The sequence below is a fragment of the Rhinolophus ferrumequinum genome, chromosome 5 (genome assembly GCF_004115265.2).
Source record: "Rhinolophus ferrumequinum isolate MPI-CBG mRhiFer1 chromosome 5, mRhiFer1_v1.p, whole genome shotgun sequence".
NCBI classification, from domain to species: domain Eukaryota; kingdom Metazoa; phylum Chordata; class Mammalia; order Chiroptera; family Rhinolophidae; genus Rhinolophus; species Rhinolophus ferrumequinum.
This window is the reverse complement of record NC_046288.1, coordinates 62,365,443-62,385,339: the sequence shown is the minus strand read 5'-3', so window position 1 is coordinate 62,385,339 and position 19,897 is coordinate 62,365,443. Positions and strand designations below refer to the sequence as shown.

The 19,897-nt window shown below is 36.3% G+C and overlaps 2 protein-coding genes across 2 annotated transcripts in view; one reads left to right on the top strand and one right to left on the bottom strand.

The window, feature by feature from the left end:
* NWD2 (NACHT and WD repeat domain containing 2) overlaps positions 1–19,897 on the top strand; it is a 158,336-nt gene that overhangs the window by 47,578 nt on the left and 90,861 nt on the right. The window contains exon 2 of the mRNA XM_033106656.1: positions 19,250–19,338. Coding sequence (XP_032962547.1) covers positions 19,250–19,338 — 89 coding nt within the window. The remainder of the gene's footprint in view (positions 1–19,249; positions 19,339–19,897) is intronic.
* Positions 11,059–16,655, bottom strand: PTS (6-pyruvoyltetrahydropterin synthase). The gene is given in 4 exon segments (XM_033106701.1): positions 11,059–11,126; positions 11,129–11,292; positions 11,294–11,401; positions 16,393–16,655. Coding segments are annotated over 4 exon segments (603 nt in total).

The following is a 19,897-nucleotide window of genomic DNA, read 5'->3' as shown; positions in this document are numbered from 1 at the left end:
CATTTAGTTTCTTTTGTAACCAGATGGTGAATTGTATGTTTATTTGGAGGATTGTGTTGACAGTGTGTAGTGAAAAAAAATGTATATGAAGAATAAATATTTGCTTTTCCTAACAATGTTAAGGATTTAAAGTGTGTTCCCATTAATGTGTAAATGGAGTAGATATATCCAATAGTAGATATATCATAATAGATGGATTATGATTTCTCCCAGCTGTTGCAGATCGTGCATTAATTGGTTAGTTCTCTGCAAACGGTAAGCCTGGGACACTGTGCGTTTTTAAGAAAGGAGATATTTGGGCTTCAGCAAACCAGAGGAGGCCTGTCAGTGAGCATGCTTCTGTGTTCTGAGCCAATCAGAAGCACAGTTAAGGACTACAGGTAAATGTCAGAAGACAGCTCACGAGTGTTGCACAAGTCACAGGAAGTCTCTCATCCCCCTTTACACCCTTACAGAGAACAAGGCTCTCTGTGTTACCTGGTGAGGGAAAGTAACGGGAGGGAACCACAGAATTGATGCAATAAGACAGGCGTGAGAGCTTCCAGTTTTTTTGTAACAAACAATCTCTAATGCCCCCAGGGCTTCCACACAGCAGTGGAAGAGGGCATACAACACTTTGGGAATTAGTGGTATGCGCTTGACAATTTTATCTTTAGTGTACCACTAACTGGGAGGGATGCTAGGCTATTTCAGAAACATCCTTGGTACCAAAGACCACAACCTAGGATGGAATCTTCAGGACTGTGTGCTTTTATAAGCCCCACACCCTCCCTCAAGCCCAAGTGCTTGCCCCTTTTCCTGAAGGACTCCTCTCATGCTGACTTTCCATAAGGAGCAGTTAAAAAGGATGTGTCCCAGGCCCCACATGTCCGTCTCACCTATTGCTTATTCCTACCGTGTTTCCCCGAAAATAAGACCTAACCGCAAAATAAGCCCTAGCATGATTTTTCAAGATGACTGTCCCTGAACATAAGCCCTAATGAATTCTTTTGGAGCAAACCTTAATATAAGACCTGGTCTTATTTTCAGGGAAACATGGTAAAATAACAGCAGCAAACTAAGGGAGAAAGTGGACAACATCAGTGAAGATGTGGCTTCTGCCTTTTTCTGTGTTCTAGATATTCCAGTGAAGTGGACTCTGGTTTTTTTCCTGTGGCAAACAATATTTTGCCCATGACAAGAATTTGCTTAATTTGATAGGTTTGACTATTTTTAAGGGTGTCAGACGTGACTTATAATTGAGGAACTATATGGGAATCACTTGTTAAGACACCAAAGAGTCAGCAAAACAGTCACATTATATTAGAATTACACAGGTCTGTAGAGGAAGGTAAAGGGAGCCAAATATATGGTGATGGAAGGAGAACTGACTCTGGGTGGTGGACACACAATGTGATATACAGATGATGTATTACAGAATTGTACACCTGAAACCTATGTAACTTTACTAACCGTTTGTCACCCCAATAAATTTTAATTAAAAAAAAAGAATTACACAGTCTGAAAAGATCACCCAATCAAATTATTTCATAGACATTTCCATCCTAGTAAATGGAGTGGATATATCCAATAGCAACGAATCCATCTTTTAAAGCATTTCATTCTATCTAGAAAGCTCCATCCAGCTAGCCAAATTTTTTCTCCTTTTGGATTGGAACTTTCTCACTGACCTGTCTGCTACTCCTCACTCAGCTCATGTATTTTAACAATCTTTGCCAAAGGAAAGGCGGGTTTCACTGTGTGATTCATAAGCCTTGATTCTGCCTTTCTTCCTTATAATTATTTAATCCTCATTTGCATTATGGGCAAGACACAAAATCTGGCTCTTCTTTGCTCTGTTCCTGGCATCAATTATCTCTACTCTGTTACCAATAAGCCCCGCAACCTTCATCCTTCCCTGCCTTGGCTTTCATCAGCTCCTGCATTTCCAAATGTCATTAGGCATTTCTGGGGCAACCTTTCCAACCTGTAATATCCTGAATTAAATAGTATCCTCCCTCCCAGAAACAACTCCCCTGCTCGATGACCACAATTCATTTTTTTTTTTTTTAGCAGAAAAGTAAGTTTTATTTATTTTTTTATTTTTTATTTTTTGAGTCCACCCGAGTTACATGTATTTCCACTTTCCTGACAGCAATTCACTTTCAAGTGAAATGTCCAAGTGACTCCCGAGATATTTTGTATTGGTTTCAGAATGTCAACTACAATTTTATACACACACACACACACACACACACACACACACACACATATTTACAAGAAGTGGAGTACAGCGGTAGGAATAGAGACAGTGGAAATGTAATGACCACAATTCATTTTATTGCAGTACCATTTTCTGGTCCTCCAGGTTAAAAGTATATTTTGTTAACATTTTACTTTTATACACAGGCAATCCTCCTTATTCACAGATTTCATATTTGTCAATTCATCCACTCGCAAAAACTTACTTGTATCCCCCAAATCAATACTTGCGATGCTTTTGCGGTCATTCATGGACATGTGCAGAGTGGTGAAAAGTGGGAGTTGCCCAACATGCTCCGTTCTGGAGGTCAAACAAGGTGATGACACTGTGCCTTCTTGTTTCAGCTCTCATACTGGAAACAGGTGTTCTTTTTCACAGTGTATTTCGTGCCATATTTTCCATATTTTTGTGTTTTTGTCTTGGTGAGTTTGTGGTGTAAAATGGCCGCAGAGTACATGTTGATGTATTCCCAAGTGCAAGAGGGCTGTGAAGTGCCTTAGGGAGAAAATGTATGTGTTTTGTTCAGGTATGAGTTAGAGTGCTGCTGGCCAGTGTTAATGAATCAACAGCATGTATTACAAAGGGGCCAATAAGCAGAGCACACATAAAAATAGGTTATGTATTGAACAGTTGATGAAAATATCATGATCAGAGGTCCACAAGTACCTAACCATGTATTTCTCTTAGGAGCAGGGCTTCAGTATGCACTATGTGTGTTCACAGCAACTTTATAGAACATAACAACTGCAAAAGAATCGACTATAATTTCAGACTTTCAGAATAGTTGCAAGAAGAGTAAGAAGACTTGCTCTATACCTATTACGTAGATTCCCCAAATGTTAATATTTTACCACATTTGCTTTCCCTCCCTTTCTCCTTTCCCCCACACATGTAATTCTAACACATATGACTAGTATGTATATCCTTTGCACCTAAATGCTTTAGTGTATATTTATTAATAATGACATTCTCTTATACATATAACCACAGTACAGTTATCAGAATCAGAAAATCAGCCTGAATTGAACGTTACCTAATTGTAGGTCTTATGAGGATTTGCCACTCACCCTTGTAATACTGGATTATGTGTTGCCTTCAGCTGTCATGTCTCTCTAGCCATATTTAATTCAGCACAGTTCCTTAGTTGTTGACATTAATGTTGTTGAAAAGTACACATCAGCTATTTTGTAGAACGTCTTCAGTATAGTTTGATGTTTCTTCATGATTGAGTTTACCAGTGCTTTTTTGGTAGGCATATTACAAAAGTGAGGTGTTCTTCTCAACCCACTTTCTCAGGAGGAATGTGATACTGATTTATTCCATTTCTGGTGATGCTAATTGATTGCTTGGTTAAGGTGGTGTCTGCCAGGTTTTTCTACCACAAAATTATTGATGAGGTCCTCCAGCCAAGGACCCCAGGCATACACCTGTGGTTGAACGAAGTTGGGTTTGTTGGCTCATTGCAATGAGGCAGGGCACACATCATGAGGAACTGGGGGGCATCTCAGTAATGAGCAGTGATGATCAAGTTTGGACTTGTGTTCGATCATTTGGGGGAAGTTTCAAGGAAGTGTGGTTTTGCTCTACAGGGGTGGTGTCAAAAATCAGGCAATTTCATTACTGATTTCGTTCATGATCAGTAGGAGACAAGAGGAACAGAGCAAAGCTAACCCCGTATTTGATGAAGAAGCAACAGTACTCATGTCAATAGGGAGAGGGGGACGTTCGGTCATTTTTCTGGTTTGGACAAGTATTCTTGTTATTTTATGTGCCAATTTATGACTGTAGTGACTTTGGTTTTGTTTCACTCCATTACAGTCACAGAGTGACAGTATTTACCAATTAAATATTGGTATTAGATGAAATTATTTATATTCAAGAGGAGAACACTATCACCTAGCTATGAGAGTCAGGTCAGCTCCCATTTAATAATAGTCAAGGACTGCTTTTTCTTTTTTATTACCATTATTTCCCTTTAAGCATCCCTAATGAGGTAGGTAGGTACGGAGGTAGATGGTAGAGAAATGGGTTAGTGGGTAGGTCAATGAAAGTACAGATGGATGGGAAGGGAGAGACCTCTTCTTTAGAGTAATAAGTTAATAAATGTAAAAGATGATGGAAATAGAAAAATCATTCTTTGCCAACTAATACTTTTTTTAGCCAAGGATCTTCAACAGATGCTCTAATTAATGGGTGAAGGTTGAGGAGCAACCATCTCAAATAGTCTCAAAAGTATTTCCCAACGAGATACCTGTCAATTGCAAAGGAAACATAGTTATTTTATAAAGTAGAAAGATTTTAATCACTCTGCTATGAGGATGGTGCTGGTGGTGGTGGTGTCGCCAACTTTCACTGGGAAGTTACTATGTGAGCAGTACATAATTTATATGGATTTAGTCCCATTGGGGGGATAGTGTGGATGTTCTCTGAGGTTTGTAAAGGCTTATGAACGAGCCCTAGGACACACGCTTTATGCTTAACAAAGCCAGTGTTAAACCCAGGATTCCCCTTAACAGCTATATGATGCCATCCCTTTCTCGTATATCTAATCTGTCACTCAGTTTCCCTTTAAATGTCTCTTCCTTGGCATCCTTTCTTTTCCTGTTGTAATCAAGGTATAAGCTCTCTTCACCTCATATATGGATTCCTACAGCTATGTTCAGGCAGTTCTTTCTTTCTATTCCAGTTTCTTCGTCGAATCTGCCATACGAAACATTTCCCTTTGTACCTCTCCATAATAAGATCACATTTGTTGTGTCATCATTGCCCACTTCATCAAATCCAGACACCTCATTTCCAAGATCCTCAGTCGTTTGGTTCCAGCCTCATAACTTGTTTTCCCTGTTCCACTAGGAAGTGTTGTTCCCTGACCCTGCCCCTGTCTATAATAAGCTCCAGGTATTCCCATCAGGAAAGCTCTCCCTTCTACCATACTCCTTCTGAATTCTACTCCTGTTCAAGTCATTGCTTCCCTAAAATCTTCCCCAACGTGGGCCTCAAAATCAGTCTTGTGTCTAGAATGTGCTCCATTCAGATCAATGTGGAATCACTTTCGCTTTTCTAAAGGTACCTTAGTTTTGACTCTGTCTAAAATACAAGTTCCTTTGCGTTGGGGACCATGCAGTCCTTCCTTTGATTCCCTGATACCCAGCAGAGGGTACTTGATGAACTCAAACACGTCATGTACTTAATCCTCCTTCATGCTGTGACCTCTTCTAGAAGATATTTCCTCTTTTCTACCTAGGAAAATCTTGTCTATATTTCAAGTCCTAAGTTAATTGTCATCTTCTCTGATAAACTTTCCCTCATCATCAGACAAAATTAAGTATTCCTCTCTCTGTGCTTCAGTAATATTTTTCTTATACTTCTATTCTAGAACTTACTATGCCTTATTGGGAATCATATTCTTAGCTTACTGCTGTCTGGCCCCAAAATGTTGTAAGTGCTGGGCAGGGCTTCATCTTGTATGTCTTTAATTTTGAAATAAACACTATAGGTACCAATAAATTTTAAGGTGGCAAGCTCTTGTTGAGAGCTATATGTGCATGAAGTCGTATTACTGGAGTGTGAAACTCAAAATTGTATATTATTTGAGTAGATCTGAGAGGTGCCACATAGAGAGTACTTACTGAGTGTTCTTTAAATAGACTTTAATGTGAAAGGAAGAGAATAATTAGAGATAAATTATGCTAATGTGAAGAAATTTTTTCTTCTCAAAATTACAAAGCAACTGGAAACTCTGAAGTCACCAATTTTGCAGTAACTCCATTTTACTATGAATCATTTTATAATAAATATGAACTATTTTTTTGAAAAGAAAAATACCTTATTTTGTTATAATGAAGCATGAAGAACTATCTAGGTTGTTTTTTTTTTTAACAGCATGCCTGGTTATAACATTAATATCTAGTTAATTGGCTACCCTAGAAATCATACCAAGCAGACTGAACAAAGAATAAAGATACTCAAAGCATTGTTATTCTCTGGAAAACATAAAGAACTAAGATGATTTTAATTCTCATCATCCCTGATTTATATGCTAGTTTTAGCTAAGATTTTAATTCTGTCTTTTTACCCCCTAAATTAAATATTATTTATGCAACTAATATTTTATGCTTATCTGTCTATATATTTACCAGCTTCTTTGCACACTGACACTGTTTGCATTTCAAACTTTACATTTGGGACTTTTCTTCTACCTGAAATATGTCCCTTAGAATTTCCTTCTAAAGAAGATGGAAGGAAACGCACTTTCTGCTTTTCTAAAAATATTTTCTTTTACCCTTCTTCTTGAAAGACAATTTTGTTGGTTATTTAATTCTAAGCTGACAGTTGATTTCTAGTATAGTGAAGATAGTATTTCACACTCTTTTGGCTTCTAACTGTTCCTGGTGCCCTGTCAGCTGAAAATATAATTGTCATAATCTTTTTTCTCCAGCCGTTTCTAAAATATTCTTTGGGTGTTAATAATTTTCATCCTGAAATGGAGTTTCTATATTTATACGGAATTCTTTATATTTATTATGCCTGGAATTTGTTGGCCTTCCTGAATCTGAGAACTGGTATATTTCAACAAATCTGAGTAATATTCAGCCATTATTTCTTAAAGGACTGACTCTTACTGATCTCTCTTCTCCATCTTTTTGGAACTTGAAAGATGTATATTAAATTTCAGTATATTACCCATATCTGCTAAACTTCGACATTTTTCATTTCTTTGTCTCTCTGTATTGCATTCTGGATAGTTTATTCACATCTACCTTTCTGTTCACTTGTCTTTTTCAGTTATTTATTCCATTGAGTTTTTATATATTTTTGTAAATTTCTAGAGGTAGTATTGAGTTCTTTTTGAATCAGCTTTATTGTTCTTTCTTGGTTTCTTATTCCTATTTTATTCAATGACTACTTTTATTCCTTGAAACAAATTAATTTTTTAGTAATTCCGGATAATTTCATAGTTCTGTGTGGATCTGTTTTAGCTGTTTGTTTCAGCTGGTTCTTACTGATGGTGCCTTATTTCCTTGTAAGTTTATTGATTTGTGGCAGGGGCTTAATATTCCTTGAAACTTTTAATTTTCTGGAATTCACTAAGAAATGGTTAGAAAGTATGCTTCTCATGCACCAGGGGTCACTACCAAAATGGACTATTTTTAAATAAATTATAGGCTTGAGATGTCCCTAACCTTAATAGGGTGAATTTTCACACTAACCTGCAAGAAACCCAACCTGTGATTACAACTATCAAGGAGATTGTTTTTCTCTTATACCTAATGCAGATGTTATGGCAGCAAGTTTTCTTGCTGATGAAGATTTATTTCTGGTTCACCCTCATACTGAAGATACAGCTCTTTGGGGCAGAGCCCTTTGCAAGGTTTTTTTGTTAGACTCATCACTCTATATTTTGGGGGCTCTATACTTTGTCTCTAATCTACTGTGCTTCCACAGAAGACAAAGTCAACACTAGAGGTCACCAGGGTTTAACAGAAAATAAACAAAAGCTGGCTTCAGGGATCCCTTATTTTCCGAGATTCCTGCTTACACTGTGACTTGGGCTTCTGTGCATTGCTTAGTTATATTCCAACTATGGGACACATTTTAAAAATATATATTTTAAAATATGTGTATGCCATATTTTAATTATTTTTAGCATGATATTTGCACAGGTTTCTCTTCCTCAGTATTACCGGAAACAAATCCAGCATTGTCACCTTTTATAATTTATTCTTTTTTCCTAAAATGTGTCAAGGTATAGAAATAATACAGTTAATGAATTCCTGCTGGAAACTTTTAAGAGCATTTTGATAAGCTGATGCTGTTTTTTAAAAAATAAAGAAATTTATATTTTAACTAATAGTTTTCCCTAAAGCTTTGAAAAAATGTCTAGAAAATTGAATCATATTAAGGAATACAATGTGGGACAAGATATCATGATTATTGTAGCTATAATACTTCACTATTAATTTTCCAGTATCTTACTAAGCTGAAAATTATCATAAGCTAAAAAATTTGATTTAATAAATGTTTGATCCCCAAGTTGTTTAATAGACGATTTGCAAACGTTTGTTGAGCATTTACCATATGCCAGGTGTTGTTTAAAGATTCCATTTAATTGTCACAACAACCTCATAGGGTTGATGCTAGTAATTCCATTCTATGTGACAAATGGAAAAACATAATTGAGACACAGAAAGATTTAGTTACATGTGGTAGGGGAAGGAACTGGGATTCAGATGTAGGGAGTTTGGTTCCAGAACTACATTCAATCCCTGTATTGTCATACCAGCTGGTATACCTCACAGAGCGGGTAATGAGCAAGATTGGCCAAGGTGTGCTTTATATTTCATTCAAATAATGGTACTCAAAAACTAAGTGCAAAATGTGCTGGGATTTTGAGGGAATGTGTTGGATTCATATATCAATTTGGAGACTCTCAGACCTATAGTTGGTGAAGATTTCCATTTTAACAATATTGAGACTTCCAAGCCATAAAGATGAAATATCTCTCCCTTTGGATCTTTTTTCTCTCAGCAAGGCTTTATAGTTTGTAACATATGTCTTGCATTTCTTTTGTGAAATTTATTGTTCAATGTTTTATTATTTTAATAATATGTAAATGCAATTCTTTTTTAATTTGAATTTTGGATTGTTGCATTACCCAATACCATTGATTCACTAGTCTCTTCAACCACCTTGCTAAACTTATTAATTATTGTGTTTTTTCTCTGGATTCCTCAGGATTTTCTACATACAAGATCTTGTCATCAGAGAATAAAAATGTTTTTGTTTTTAATTTTGTCTTTATTGCATTAGTTGGAACCTCCAGTAAAATGTTGACTAGAAGTGACAAAGTGTTCCTGATCCTGGGTGGAAAACATTCAGTCTTAGTCTTACACCATGCAGTGTGGTGCTAACTGTAGTGTTTTGTGTAGATGTCCTTTATCAAGATGAGGAAGTTCCTTTCTGTTCCCTGTGGCTGAGTTTTTATCCTGAATGGGTTTAGATTTTAACAAATGTCTTTTTCTGCATCTGTGGAGTGATCATATGGTTATGTCCTCTATTAATGTGGCATATTACATTAATTTACTTTCAAATGTTCGAATGACCTCTCATTCTTGTAATAAATCCCACTCGGTCATGGTGGACATGTTGCTGGACTTAGTTTGCTAGTATTTTGTTAAAGATTTTTGCATCCATGTTCGTTAGGGATCTATTGGTCTGTAGTTTTGTTTTGTGTTTTTTTCCTTTAATGTCTTTGTCTGGCTTTAGGTTTTAAGGTAATATAGACTTAAAGAATGACTTGAGAATTGTTTCTTCTCAATTTTCAGAAAATGTAGAGGATTGTTTCTTCTTTAGATATTGATATAATTTCCCAGTTAAACACTCTGGGCTGGTGATTTTCTTTGTGGCAAGATTTTTAATAACCAATTCAATTTTTTTTACTTGTTATAGACCTCCGAAGCTTTTATTGAATCAGTTTCAGTAATTTGTATGTTTCTAGAATTTGTCCATTTCATCCAAATTTTCTAATTTCTTAGAAATAATGTTATTGGTCATAGTATATATACCATGATCATTTTTTTAACTTCCATAGTGTCAGTGAACTATGTGGCTCCTCTTTCATTTCTAATTTTGATAATTTGCCTTCTTTCTTTTCTTCTTGGTCAACCTAGCTGAAGGTTTGTACATTTTATTGATCTTTTAAAGGGCCAACTTTTGACTCGATTCTCTCTGGGTTTTTGGTTTTGTTTTCTATTGCATTGATTTCTGTTCGTTCTTTCCTTCTTTCAGCTTACTTTGGGTTGAGTTTGCTCTTCCTTTTCTAGTTTCTTAAGGTGGAATCCTAAGTCACTAATTTGAGACCTTTCATTTCTGCTATCGGTGTTTAAAGATAAAGATTTTTTTAAAAAAACTTATGAGAGTAAGTTTAATGATCAGAACTAAATGAAATCAACTAGGAAACATTGTATACAAGAGATGCTTTACAGACTAATATGTCCTTATCATGTTGATTATTTTAACAGGATTTAATATATGTGATTATTCTTCAGTCTTCTGAGACTAAAATTGTTCAGGTGGCCATAAGATCTGAAAACATAAATAAATATACATACTATTGATATTGATTGATATTCTGTGAGATGTTCAGTATGCTGTTCCTCACTAGCAATTTATATAGTTCAGTAATAAGCTTTGCAAAATTGCGGTTAACAATGTGCACTAAGGCAGCATTTCCATCAATCCTTGTACATCTAACTACAGTGCACCGCCTCAGATGATTTGTGTTTCTAATTTTCACTGAATAAACTTGTGCCTATTAACATACCCAAGAAGAAGTAATCAAAGGAGCTCAATCTATTAAGAAACATATGTATTCTGTTTTCAGACCTTGTGGTCACCTGTATTTTAATTTTTTTATAAGATTCACCTACAGTGTTATGAACATTTTTGCCATTTATACCAGAAAAAAAATGAATACTGAAAATGAGATAATGGAAAAACAAAAACAGATTGCATTTGTTTCAAACAGTTCTACCCCAAAACATTTTGCTGAAATGAGGTAATTTGTAATGTACACAGAAAAGATTCTCTAAATGATGCTCAGGATACATTACAAATTTGGTTTTAAAATAGATTTGAATTTAAAAGAAGTTTTACTCAACAATGATTTCAATAGATCAGGCACTCCAGAATACAGTGTGGAGGTGCCATCTTTATGGGATGACTTTTTAATAGTCCGATAAAGATAGTTTTCTAATATGGAAAGAAATGAAATCTTTCTATAGTATTAACCCCTAAGGGCTATTCTTCTTTATAAACTATACAGTCTTCTCAGTTTCATATACTTTTATTTTATAAAGAATTCCCACAGGAAGAAATTTCTGAGGTTTCCCCAGATATATACAGCTACATTTCCTGTGGTGCTTACAACATGTGCTAAGTATGGCACATCAAAAACCAGATTCTTATGATCAGGGGGCTTCATAATTGCCTCCTCTCTATACCCTGTGAGGTTGGTAAAATTTATAACCATTCCTGTAACAGAATCAATCTTTATAATTGTGCCCATGGCCATTTGGATTGTTGCATTTCCCAAATAGTTTCAAGTTTTCTTCATTACTCAGAGATTTGCTGTGGAGCCAGTGGTCGAGCTGAAGGAGACTAGGGGGGGACAGTCGTGCTGGGCGGTGACAGCCAGAGTCCGCAGCGCTAGTCTCCTTGCAGTCGTGTGCCCGGGGTCAGCACCTCCTCTCCCAACCCATAGTATGCACTGGATAGAGATTGCTTTCTAACCACTGCTTTAGTTGCTTTTCATAACTTCCGACATGTGTTTTCGTTTCCTTCCATTCAGAACATCCTGTGTCTCTTTGCATATTGTTCTCTGATGTGTGAGTTATTTAGAAGTTATTTATTCAATTTCCAAATACCTAGGGATTTCCCAAAATTCTTTGTTATTGATTTTTAATTCTATTATAGTTGGAGATCACACTTGTTATGATTTCAGTACTGTTAAATTTATAAGACTTATTTGCCGCCTAGTAAATGAGCTATCATTGGAGCACTAGAAAAGAATTTGTGTTTTGCTATCATTAAGTGGATTGTTTTATAAATATCAGTTAGGTCAAGTTGTTTAAAAGTGTCCAAGTCTACATCCTTGTTGATTTTCTGTTTAGTTGTTTTATCAATTACTGAGTAGGCTGTAGAAATCACCAGCTGTTGTTGGAATGTCTATTTTTTCTTTCTGTCTGTTTTTGCTTTATGTATTTTAGGACTCTGTTTATGAGTACGTATACATTTATAATTGCTATATCATGGCTTTTTGTCTCTAGTAATACTTCTTAAAACTTATTTTGTCTGATATATATTCAGTCTGCTTTTGGTCACTGTTTGCATGTTATGTCTTTCTATTTTACTTTCAACCAATTTGTATTTTTAAATCTAAAGTGTGTCACTTGTAAACAGCATAGTGCTGGACATTGTTTCGTTATCTAATTTGACAATCTCTTTCTTTCCATTTGAGTGTTTATTCCATTCTTATTTAAAGTAATTATTGATGTGCTTGAATTTATTTCTGTTTTGCTATTTCTTCTCTACATATCTCTTGTCATTTTCTTCATCTGTTTACGCTTTACTCTCTTCTTTGTTTAATAAATATTTTAGTGTATCATTTTAATTTGTTTTCTGTGTTTAGTTATTTTTTAGTGCTCTGGGGATTACAAAATATATTTTAATTGATTATAGTTTAATTTAGATGAATACCAACTTAATTCTCGTAAGACGTAAATATTTTGTACCACTTTTCTCCTTTGTGTTATTATTGTCATATGTTATATACGTATCACATGTGTTAAAATCCAGTGACGTAATGGTATAATTATTGCTTTATACAACCTTATGTTTTTTCGAGAGATGTATAAAAGAATATAAAAAAAGATATACTTGTATTTATATTATCTTTTATACATACTTACATATTTACTTTTTCTAGTGCTCTTCGTTTTTTGCGTGAATTTCTTACTGTCTGATGTCATTTTCTTTTAGCTTGAAGGACTTTCTTTAGTATATCCTTAATAGCAGATCTTCTAGCTTCTCACAATCTCTTAAAATTTGTAATATCCTTATTTCACCTTCTTTTTTCAGTTTTAATGAAGCATAATTGACAAAAAGAAGTTGTATATATTTAAGGTATACAACTTGCTGTTTTGACATATATATATTTATATATGTTTGATAATCATGATAATCACCACAATCAAGCTATAATTAACATATTCATTACCTCACAAGAGCTAACCATTTTTTATTCATTTCATTTTGTGTGTGTGTGTGTGTGGTGAGAACACTTAAAATCTACTTCTTGGCAAATTTAAAGTGTGCAATGCAATACAGTGTTGTTAACTATGATCATATTGATGTACATTAGCTCTCCAGAATTTATTCATCATGTATGACTGAAACCTTGTCCCCTTTGACCAGCATCTCCCCATTTCTGCATTTCCCCCTTCCTCCAGCCCCTGGCAATCACTATTCTACTTTCTGCTTCTATGAGTTTAACTATTTTAGATTCTACATGTAAGTGAAATCATACAGTAATTTTCTTTCTGTGTCTGGCTTATTTCACTTAGCATAATGTCCTCCAGGTCTTTACATAGTTTTGTTGGATATAGAATTCTTAGTTGACTTTTTTTCCCCCCAGTATTTTGATTATATCATTCCATTGCCTTCTGGCTTCCTTTCTTCTGATGACAAGTTAGCCATTAATTGTATTGTTCCCCTATATGTAATGAGTCATTTTTCTTTTGCTACTTTCAAGATTTTCTTTTTACCTTTGGTTTCAACTATTTGACTATGTGCCTAAGTGTAGATCTCTTAGTGTTTATCTTAACTTGGATTCTCTGAACTTTTTGAAATGTAGATTAATGTTTTCCATTAAATTTGGGACATTTGGTAATTATTTCTTCAAAAATATTTTCTCTCTTTCTCTTTCTCCAATCCTTCTGGGACTCCCTTTACATATAGATCACTACAGTTAGTGTTGTCACACAGATTTCTGGTAGCTTGTTCATTTTTCTTTAATCTTCAAACATAGTTACTTTAAGTTCTTTGACTATATTGATAATAGCTGCTTTGAAGTCTTTGTCAGCTAAATCCAATACATGATCTTGAGTGAGATCCACTCAGGGACAGTTTCAATTGGCTTCATATTTCTCCTGAATATGTGTTATTATTCTATTTCTTTGTGTATCTCATAATTTTTGTTGAAAACTGGACCTTTTAGGTTAATACATTGTAACAAATCTAGAGTCTGATTTTTAACCTCTGACTTTTACTTTGTCACACAACTCGTGCTGTTTTTTAATTTGTTTCTTTGTGGTTTCTGGTTTGTTTAGGAACTTGCTTGGACTAAGTCTATGGAATCAGTTTCCCACTGTGGGCTGCTGATGTCTCTGCCCAGTTATTTGATGATGATGGTGGTGATGATGGTGGTGGTGGTGGTGATGATACCTGGCTTCCTGTGGGTCACCCACTTATCTGCATATCTTGGTGTCAGTCAATGATTTGTCAGAATTTCTTTTCAAATGCCTCAAGCCACTAAGGCTTCCACTCTCTGCCAGTGGTCTGTGTGGATTGAAAACACATGCAAAATCTAACCAGTATTTAAATCTGTCCCAGCTTTTACTTTCCACTAGGTCTTCTCCTATTTCCACTGCCCATGTGCTGTGGGGTAACCTAGAGAGGGCATGCCTGTAAGAATTCACGCAGTGTGCTGCCTTTGATTAGGACTCAGAAGAGTGGGCGTCTGCTAAGCAAAGGAGATGTAACAGATAACAAATTCTGGACATGGAAAGCAATGTGTGTAAAGACATGGTTCAGGGTCAAGTTATACCTGAAAAATACTCTGCAAGGTATACGGTGAAGAGCAGTAGAAGATGGAACTTAGCTAGGAGACACATGTACATCTGCTAAACATTCTGGCCTTCATCCTCGGGGCCACCAGCTGCCAGCCAAGGTCTTTCATGAGCAAATTAGTTTTCACTTTTGATTTGTCTTGGGCTTTATCTCCGGCAGCTCTGTGGAGCATAATACTGTAATGAGGAAGGACAGATAGCTGCCCAAATCAAATAGGAGGCTTTGGGACTCTCAGGGTTGAGAGATGGTGAGGTCAAAAATAGAGAGAGGCCAAATTAAAAAGATGTTTATGATAAAATTGACGGAATTTGGTGATACTGAAATGAGGAGGGGTGAGTGTGGCTGGTTGGGCACAGAGGACTCAGAGGCCATGGGGAGGAGACAGCCTCTGGGAAGTCGCCAAACAAGAAAGTAAACCAACCAACAACAATAAAAGCCAGATAGGATGTCCAGAAGAATCACTCGCTAAGGGCCCAGGTAAGAGGGAGAATCTAGGCAAGAGCAAATATATAGAAATCTGAAGACCGGGCTGGAATGATAGTTGCAATAAGGGATGTGTGTGAATTCTAAATAGATTTTCTGAGCTGCCAAGACAGAAACGACTTAATCTAATGTCCATGGCCTGAAGCTTGGGTAAGTTAGGGGCAGTAAGAGGTTCCAGTCCAACGTGGTCATTTTGACACTCTTATTTTCAATAAAAATTTGAAATTAATCTAAACCCTTCTTGTAGTAAGATAATGGCATTGATTAATAATTCTCCCCAACTAATGTTCTTCCTGTGGGTAACTTAGACACTGTACAGAGACCTTCATTAACCCTGAAATCATTGAGGAATTGTTTAGAAAGCAACTCCTTAAAAACCTAATAGTGCTGCCAAAGTGTTAATGCACCTTTCCTCAAAGCATTAAGGAGCTGGGCGGATGCAAATGGATGCGGTGGCTTTGTATAAAGAGTGACATGCCTTGTCTCTGATGCACATTTTTTTAACAGATTCTTTTTTATGTGTGACATTCTGTGACTTAATTTTTCCTGTTCATGACATTCTAATTTCTTTAATTGCCAACATCCGGATTTGCTGTTGGTATGAATCAGGCTTCTTTATATGATGAAGCCAGCTTATCTGTCACCCATCATAATTAATCCATTCTCTCTTCATCACTTTTCCCTTTCCAGAGCCAGTCATCATCTATTAATACAAAAATAGGAAAATATGAGTCATATTTGTAAATAAGTAATAACAGAATGCCTATCAGATATGTGCATAGGTTCCCTGTACATTTTTAGAAAGGTTCAACATAACTTGGTAAAATGTATTAGTAGTCTGCCAGAAACACAGAAACCAGAAACTAAATCAGTATTTCAGTTTTCACTCAACTCATGGAACTAATTTTCTAATCCCCATGGTTTTATTTCCCAGAATTGCACATAGTCTTGATTCTGTATCTATCCCATGGCAAACTGTAATGTAGGAAGCCTTTCTCTTCTAGAAGTCGCAGCAGGAAAGCATTGCCTGTCCGCTCATTTTTATCACTGATGCATGTGTGGGTTTTTGCATTCACTAATTCCTTAATTGAGCACCACTCTGCCCACTGGGGATGCAGCAGTGAATGAGACAAAAGAGGGGTCTGATTCCCTTGGAGCTCACATTGCAGTGTGGGAGACAGATAGTACACAAACACCAACGACAGTGATGAGTGATGTGGAAAGGATTTAAAGAAGGTGACATGGTAGTGGTGCTGTACATGGAGGGCTCAGAGAAGGGCTCTCTGAGCAAGTGGCAACCAGCTGATGCTTGAATGACACGAGAGTCCTTGAGATGGTTACAGGACTCAATGTTCCAGGAGGAAGACACAGCTAGAGCACAGGCCACACGTCGGAATGTAATCAGAACCAAATGAACGCCAGTGCTGCGGGAGTGACGTGAACTGGGAAAGTGGTCAGAGATGAGCTCAGGGAGAGGCAGGACATTAAAGGTAAGGAGGGTGGATTTCGTTCCAAGTTCCATGAAGAGCTTCTGGAGGGTTTGAAACAAGATAATGATGTGAGCTGAGTTATATTTTTCAAAGATCAGTCTGGCTGTTCTGTGGAGAGTGGATTGAAGGGGGCAAGTGTGGAAACTGGAACATGGAGTCCAGATGAGAGATGAGTTTGGCTTGCACCAGAGGTGCAAAGAAGTAGGTTAATTCAGGATTTGTTCTGAGTAGATGGAGCAAGAGAACTTATTGATGGGTTGGCTATTGGAGGGTGTATTATAGAAAAGGACAAATCCATCAAAGATAACTCGGATTTCCTTGTTTCATAAATGTTAGGACTTCAACATCTTTTAACCATTCCTTGAAGTGACTGCATCATTTTCAAAGATTGATTCTTTGCACAGTTGCTTATTTTCCATGGTTAGAACAGACCATGACATACAGCTCTCTAGATTCAAATCTGGATTCTCCAACTTAGTGGTCATATGACCTTGGGCAAGTCTCTTAGCTCCTCTATTGTTCGGGTTCCTCGTATGAAAAATAAGGAATAATAATTTTACCTATATCATAGGATTGTTATTAGACTAAGAAAACACACGTAGAAATACTTGGCATACTATTAGACTATAGTAAGTACTTAGTAAATGTTAGTAATTAGATACTGTATTTCTGTCTTCTCCTTCTTACTATTGTACGTTCGGGTCTCACTACTTATTACTTATAGTAATGAGACTTACAATAACAATTTTAAGGAACAAATAATTACTGTTCCTGATATCATTTCATAATTTTTTCATGTATTATCTTGATACTTTTTAAAGAATGTCTTAACAATAATCCCTGTTTAATACATTCCCAAATTCCACAGCTGGTATAAGTCTTTGTTTATCTTTAAAATGACTCTTTTGTTATTTGGGTTTAAACATTTGTAGTTCTTTAGAAAGAGTGGTTTAATACTGTCAGCTTTTTGTGAAGTGTTTTCAACCCTTAAAATGAGGTGAGGGAGGATGGGCATCTGATCCCAAGATTGTATGAATTACATAAAGTCATACACACACTGAATATACAGCCTCCACCGGTTCCCTGACAGCACCTGGATGCTGCGTGGATGTACCACCCCTGAGTTTGGTCTTCCTGCGTTCCCTTACAACATCGGTCCATGTTGGGATGTACAGTTGGAAAAGACCCTATTCATTCGGATCATGGGGTCATCTAAAAGACCTTGTATTGAAGACCTTTGGTTTCCATGTAAACACGGGTTCCTGTCGCTCTGTTAAGCAGCAACTGCATTTCAGACTCTTGAGATTGGTTATTTGCATCTCAAAATAGGCTTGAGAACAGAAGGAAAGTAGAGTAGGTCAGCACACATATGGTTGAATTTGCATGGACAGATGTGCTTGCGAATAATAAGGAAATTCTTTTAAATTCGTTTCTTAGTTATGTGATGTGCAAATGTTTCATAGTTGTGGCTGGGATTGAGGTATATTGAGCAAATGGTACTTTTCATAAGATAACATATTAACCTAATTTTTAAAAGCTCTGTGTCTCATCTTTTACTGAGGTTAGTTGGACAAAGAACAGCGTCTCTTTGCTGTAAGCATCTTATAGTGTCATCATTGACATCGAGCATCGTCCAGCACAGGTGGCTTTGGAATCCCTTTCTGTGCAAAATATTCAACATTAAATACATACATAGTCTATGGTTCTTCTGGTTTCAGGTTCTTTGTTTCTTTTTGTATTTTTTTAATGACATGGAAAATAAAATATATATACATATATATTTTATATTTATGTATGTGTGTGTATGTGTGTGTGTGTGTGTGTGTATATATATATATATAATGTACATACATACATATGATTTTTACATGATGTGGCACCTGTAAAACAATTCCATTCTGTGATATAACAGGACTCCCTAAGCCCGGGATGGGAAATGTTAAACTCTGTTGAAATGCTGGCCAGTTCTATTTTGTCTGAAATCAGCTAGTTTTGGGTCTTGGATCCTACGGTTTGCCTCTCCTAATTATAGTGCTGATTGCATGGATGTTGCACTAAATTTTGTAAAACTCATAGTATTTGTAAATACTATAGGAAATGATGATAGAGTCTGGATTTTCTGGAAGTCAATGATGAAATTTGTGTGTGTGTGTGTGTGTGTGTGTGTGTGTGAGAGAGAGAGAGAGAGAGAGAGAGAGAGAGAGAGAGAGAATTTTGAAATTGTTTGGGGCCAAAACACCTGATAGCCCTACAGTTTTCCTTCAACCTCTTCCAAAGTCAGTGTAGCTGTGGCTATTTAAGAGCTCCATGTGAGGGACTAGATGGGTGTAAAGATCACCTGTGAATTCTCAGCTTTGGCGGTGCACACAGAACTCACCAGTGGATCTCCCATCCATCCTGCCTCTGGGCTTCTTGTGAGTGCCTGGTGGAGGGATCTCTGCTCCCCGTGCTCTATTTAGAGCGGGTCTCCCCCAGCAGTCAAATATCCCATCATTTCACAATGCAGCAGCCCAACTTGATTATACTAATGTTGATATTTATTTGTAAGTTTTCATATTTTTTCCCAGGAATATGTATATATACATGGACATAACTCCCTTTTTCTGTGTTTGTTTTTCTACCACAGACACAGGAGCAGAAAGACAGGCACTAAGAGAAAATGTGTATCCTAAATTGAGAGAATTCTGCAGAGAAAACTATGGATTAGAATTTCAGGTAACTTTCATATTAATTTCATTGTTTAGTGATGTCAGCTAAAGAACTGAGCTTTGAGTTTGTTTCTTGTCACAATTTGGTTGTTATAAAATACAGATTTTAAGCCCTGAAAATTTTCATTTCTATAAGTGTAGGTAAAAAGAAACACTGGAAAATGGAAATAAAATATTTAGGCTTTTTTTATTTTGTTTTGTTTTGGTTTTTTATGTTTTGTACTTTTATGCTCTGTTTCTTGGACCCTGCCAGTTATTGGCTTGTCTTTTTCTTCAAACCATGTTTATTTGCTCTTTTGACAATCTCACTATTATCAAAAAGGTGAAGGTAGCATGCTAACTACCTGCCTTTAAGCTATGATCTCTAGAAATGTTTTGCATCTAATAATCGGGACCAACTTTCTCAAAACTATTTCCTGTTAGCAGCCTGGCCAGACCTTGCCTTCTCTCTTACCTTTTAGTTTTATTCCCCACGTTGCAGAATGTCCTTTTTCCTAAGTATTTCAGGGATTTACCATTTACAAAACCATTAAATCAGCCTTTCCAGAGACAGTAACTGTGCATGT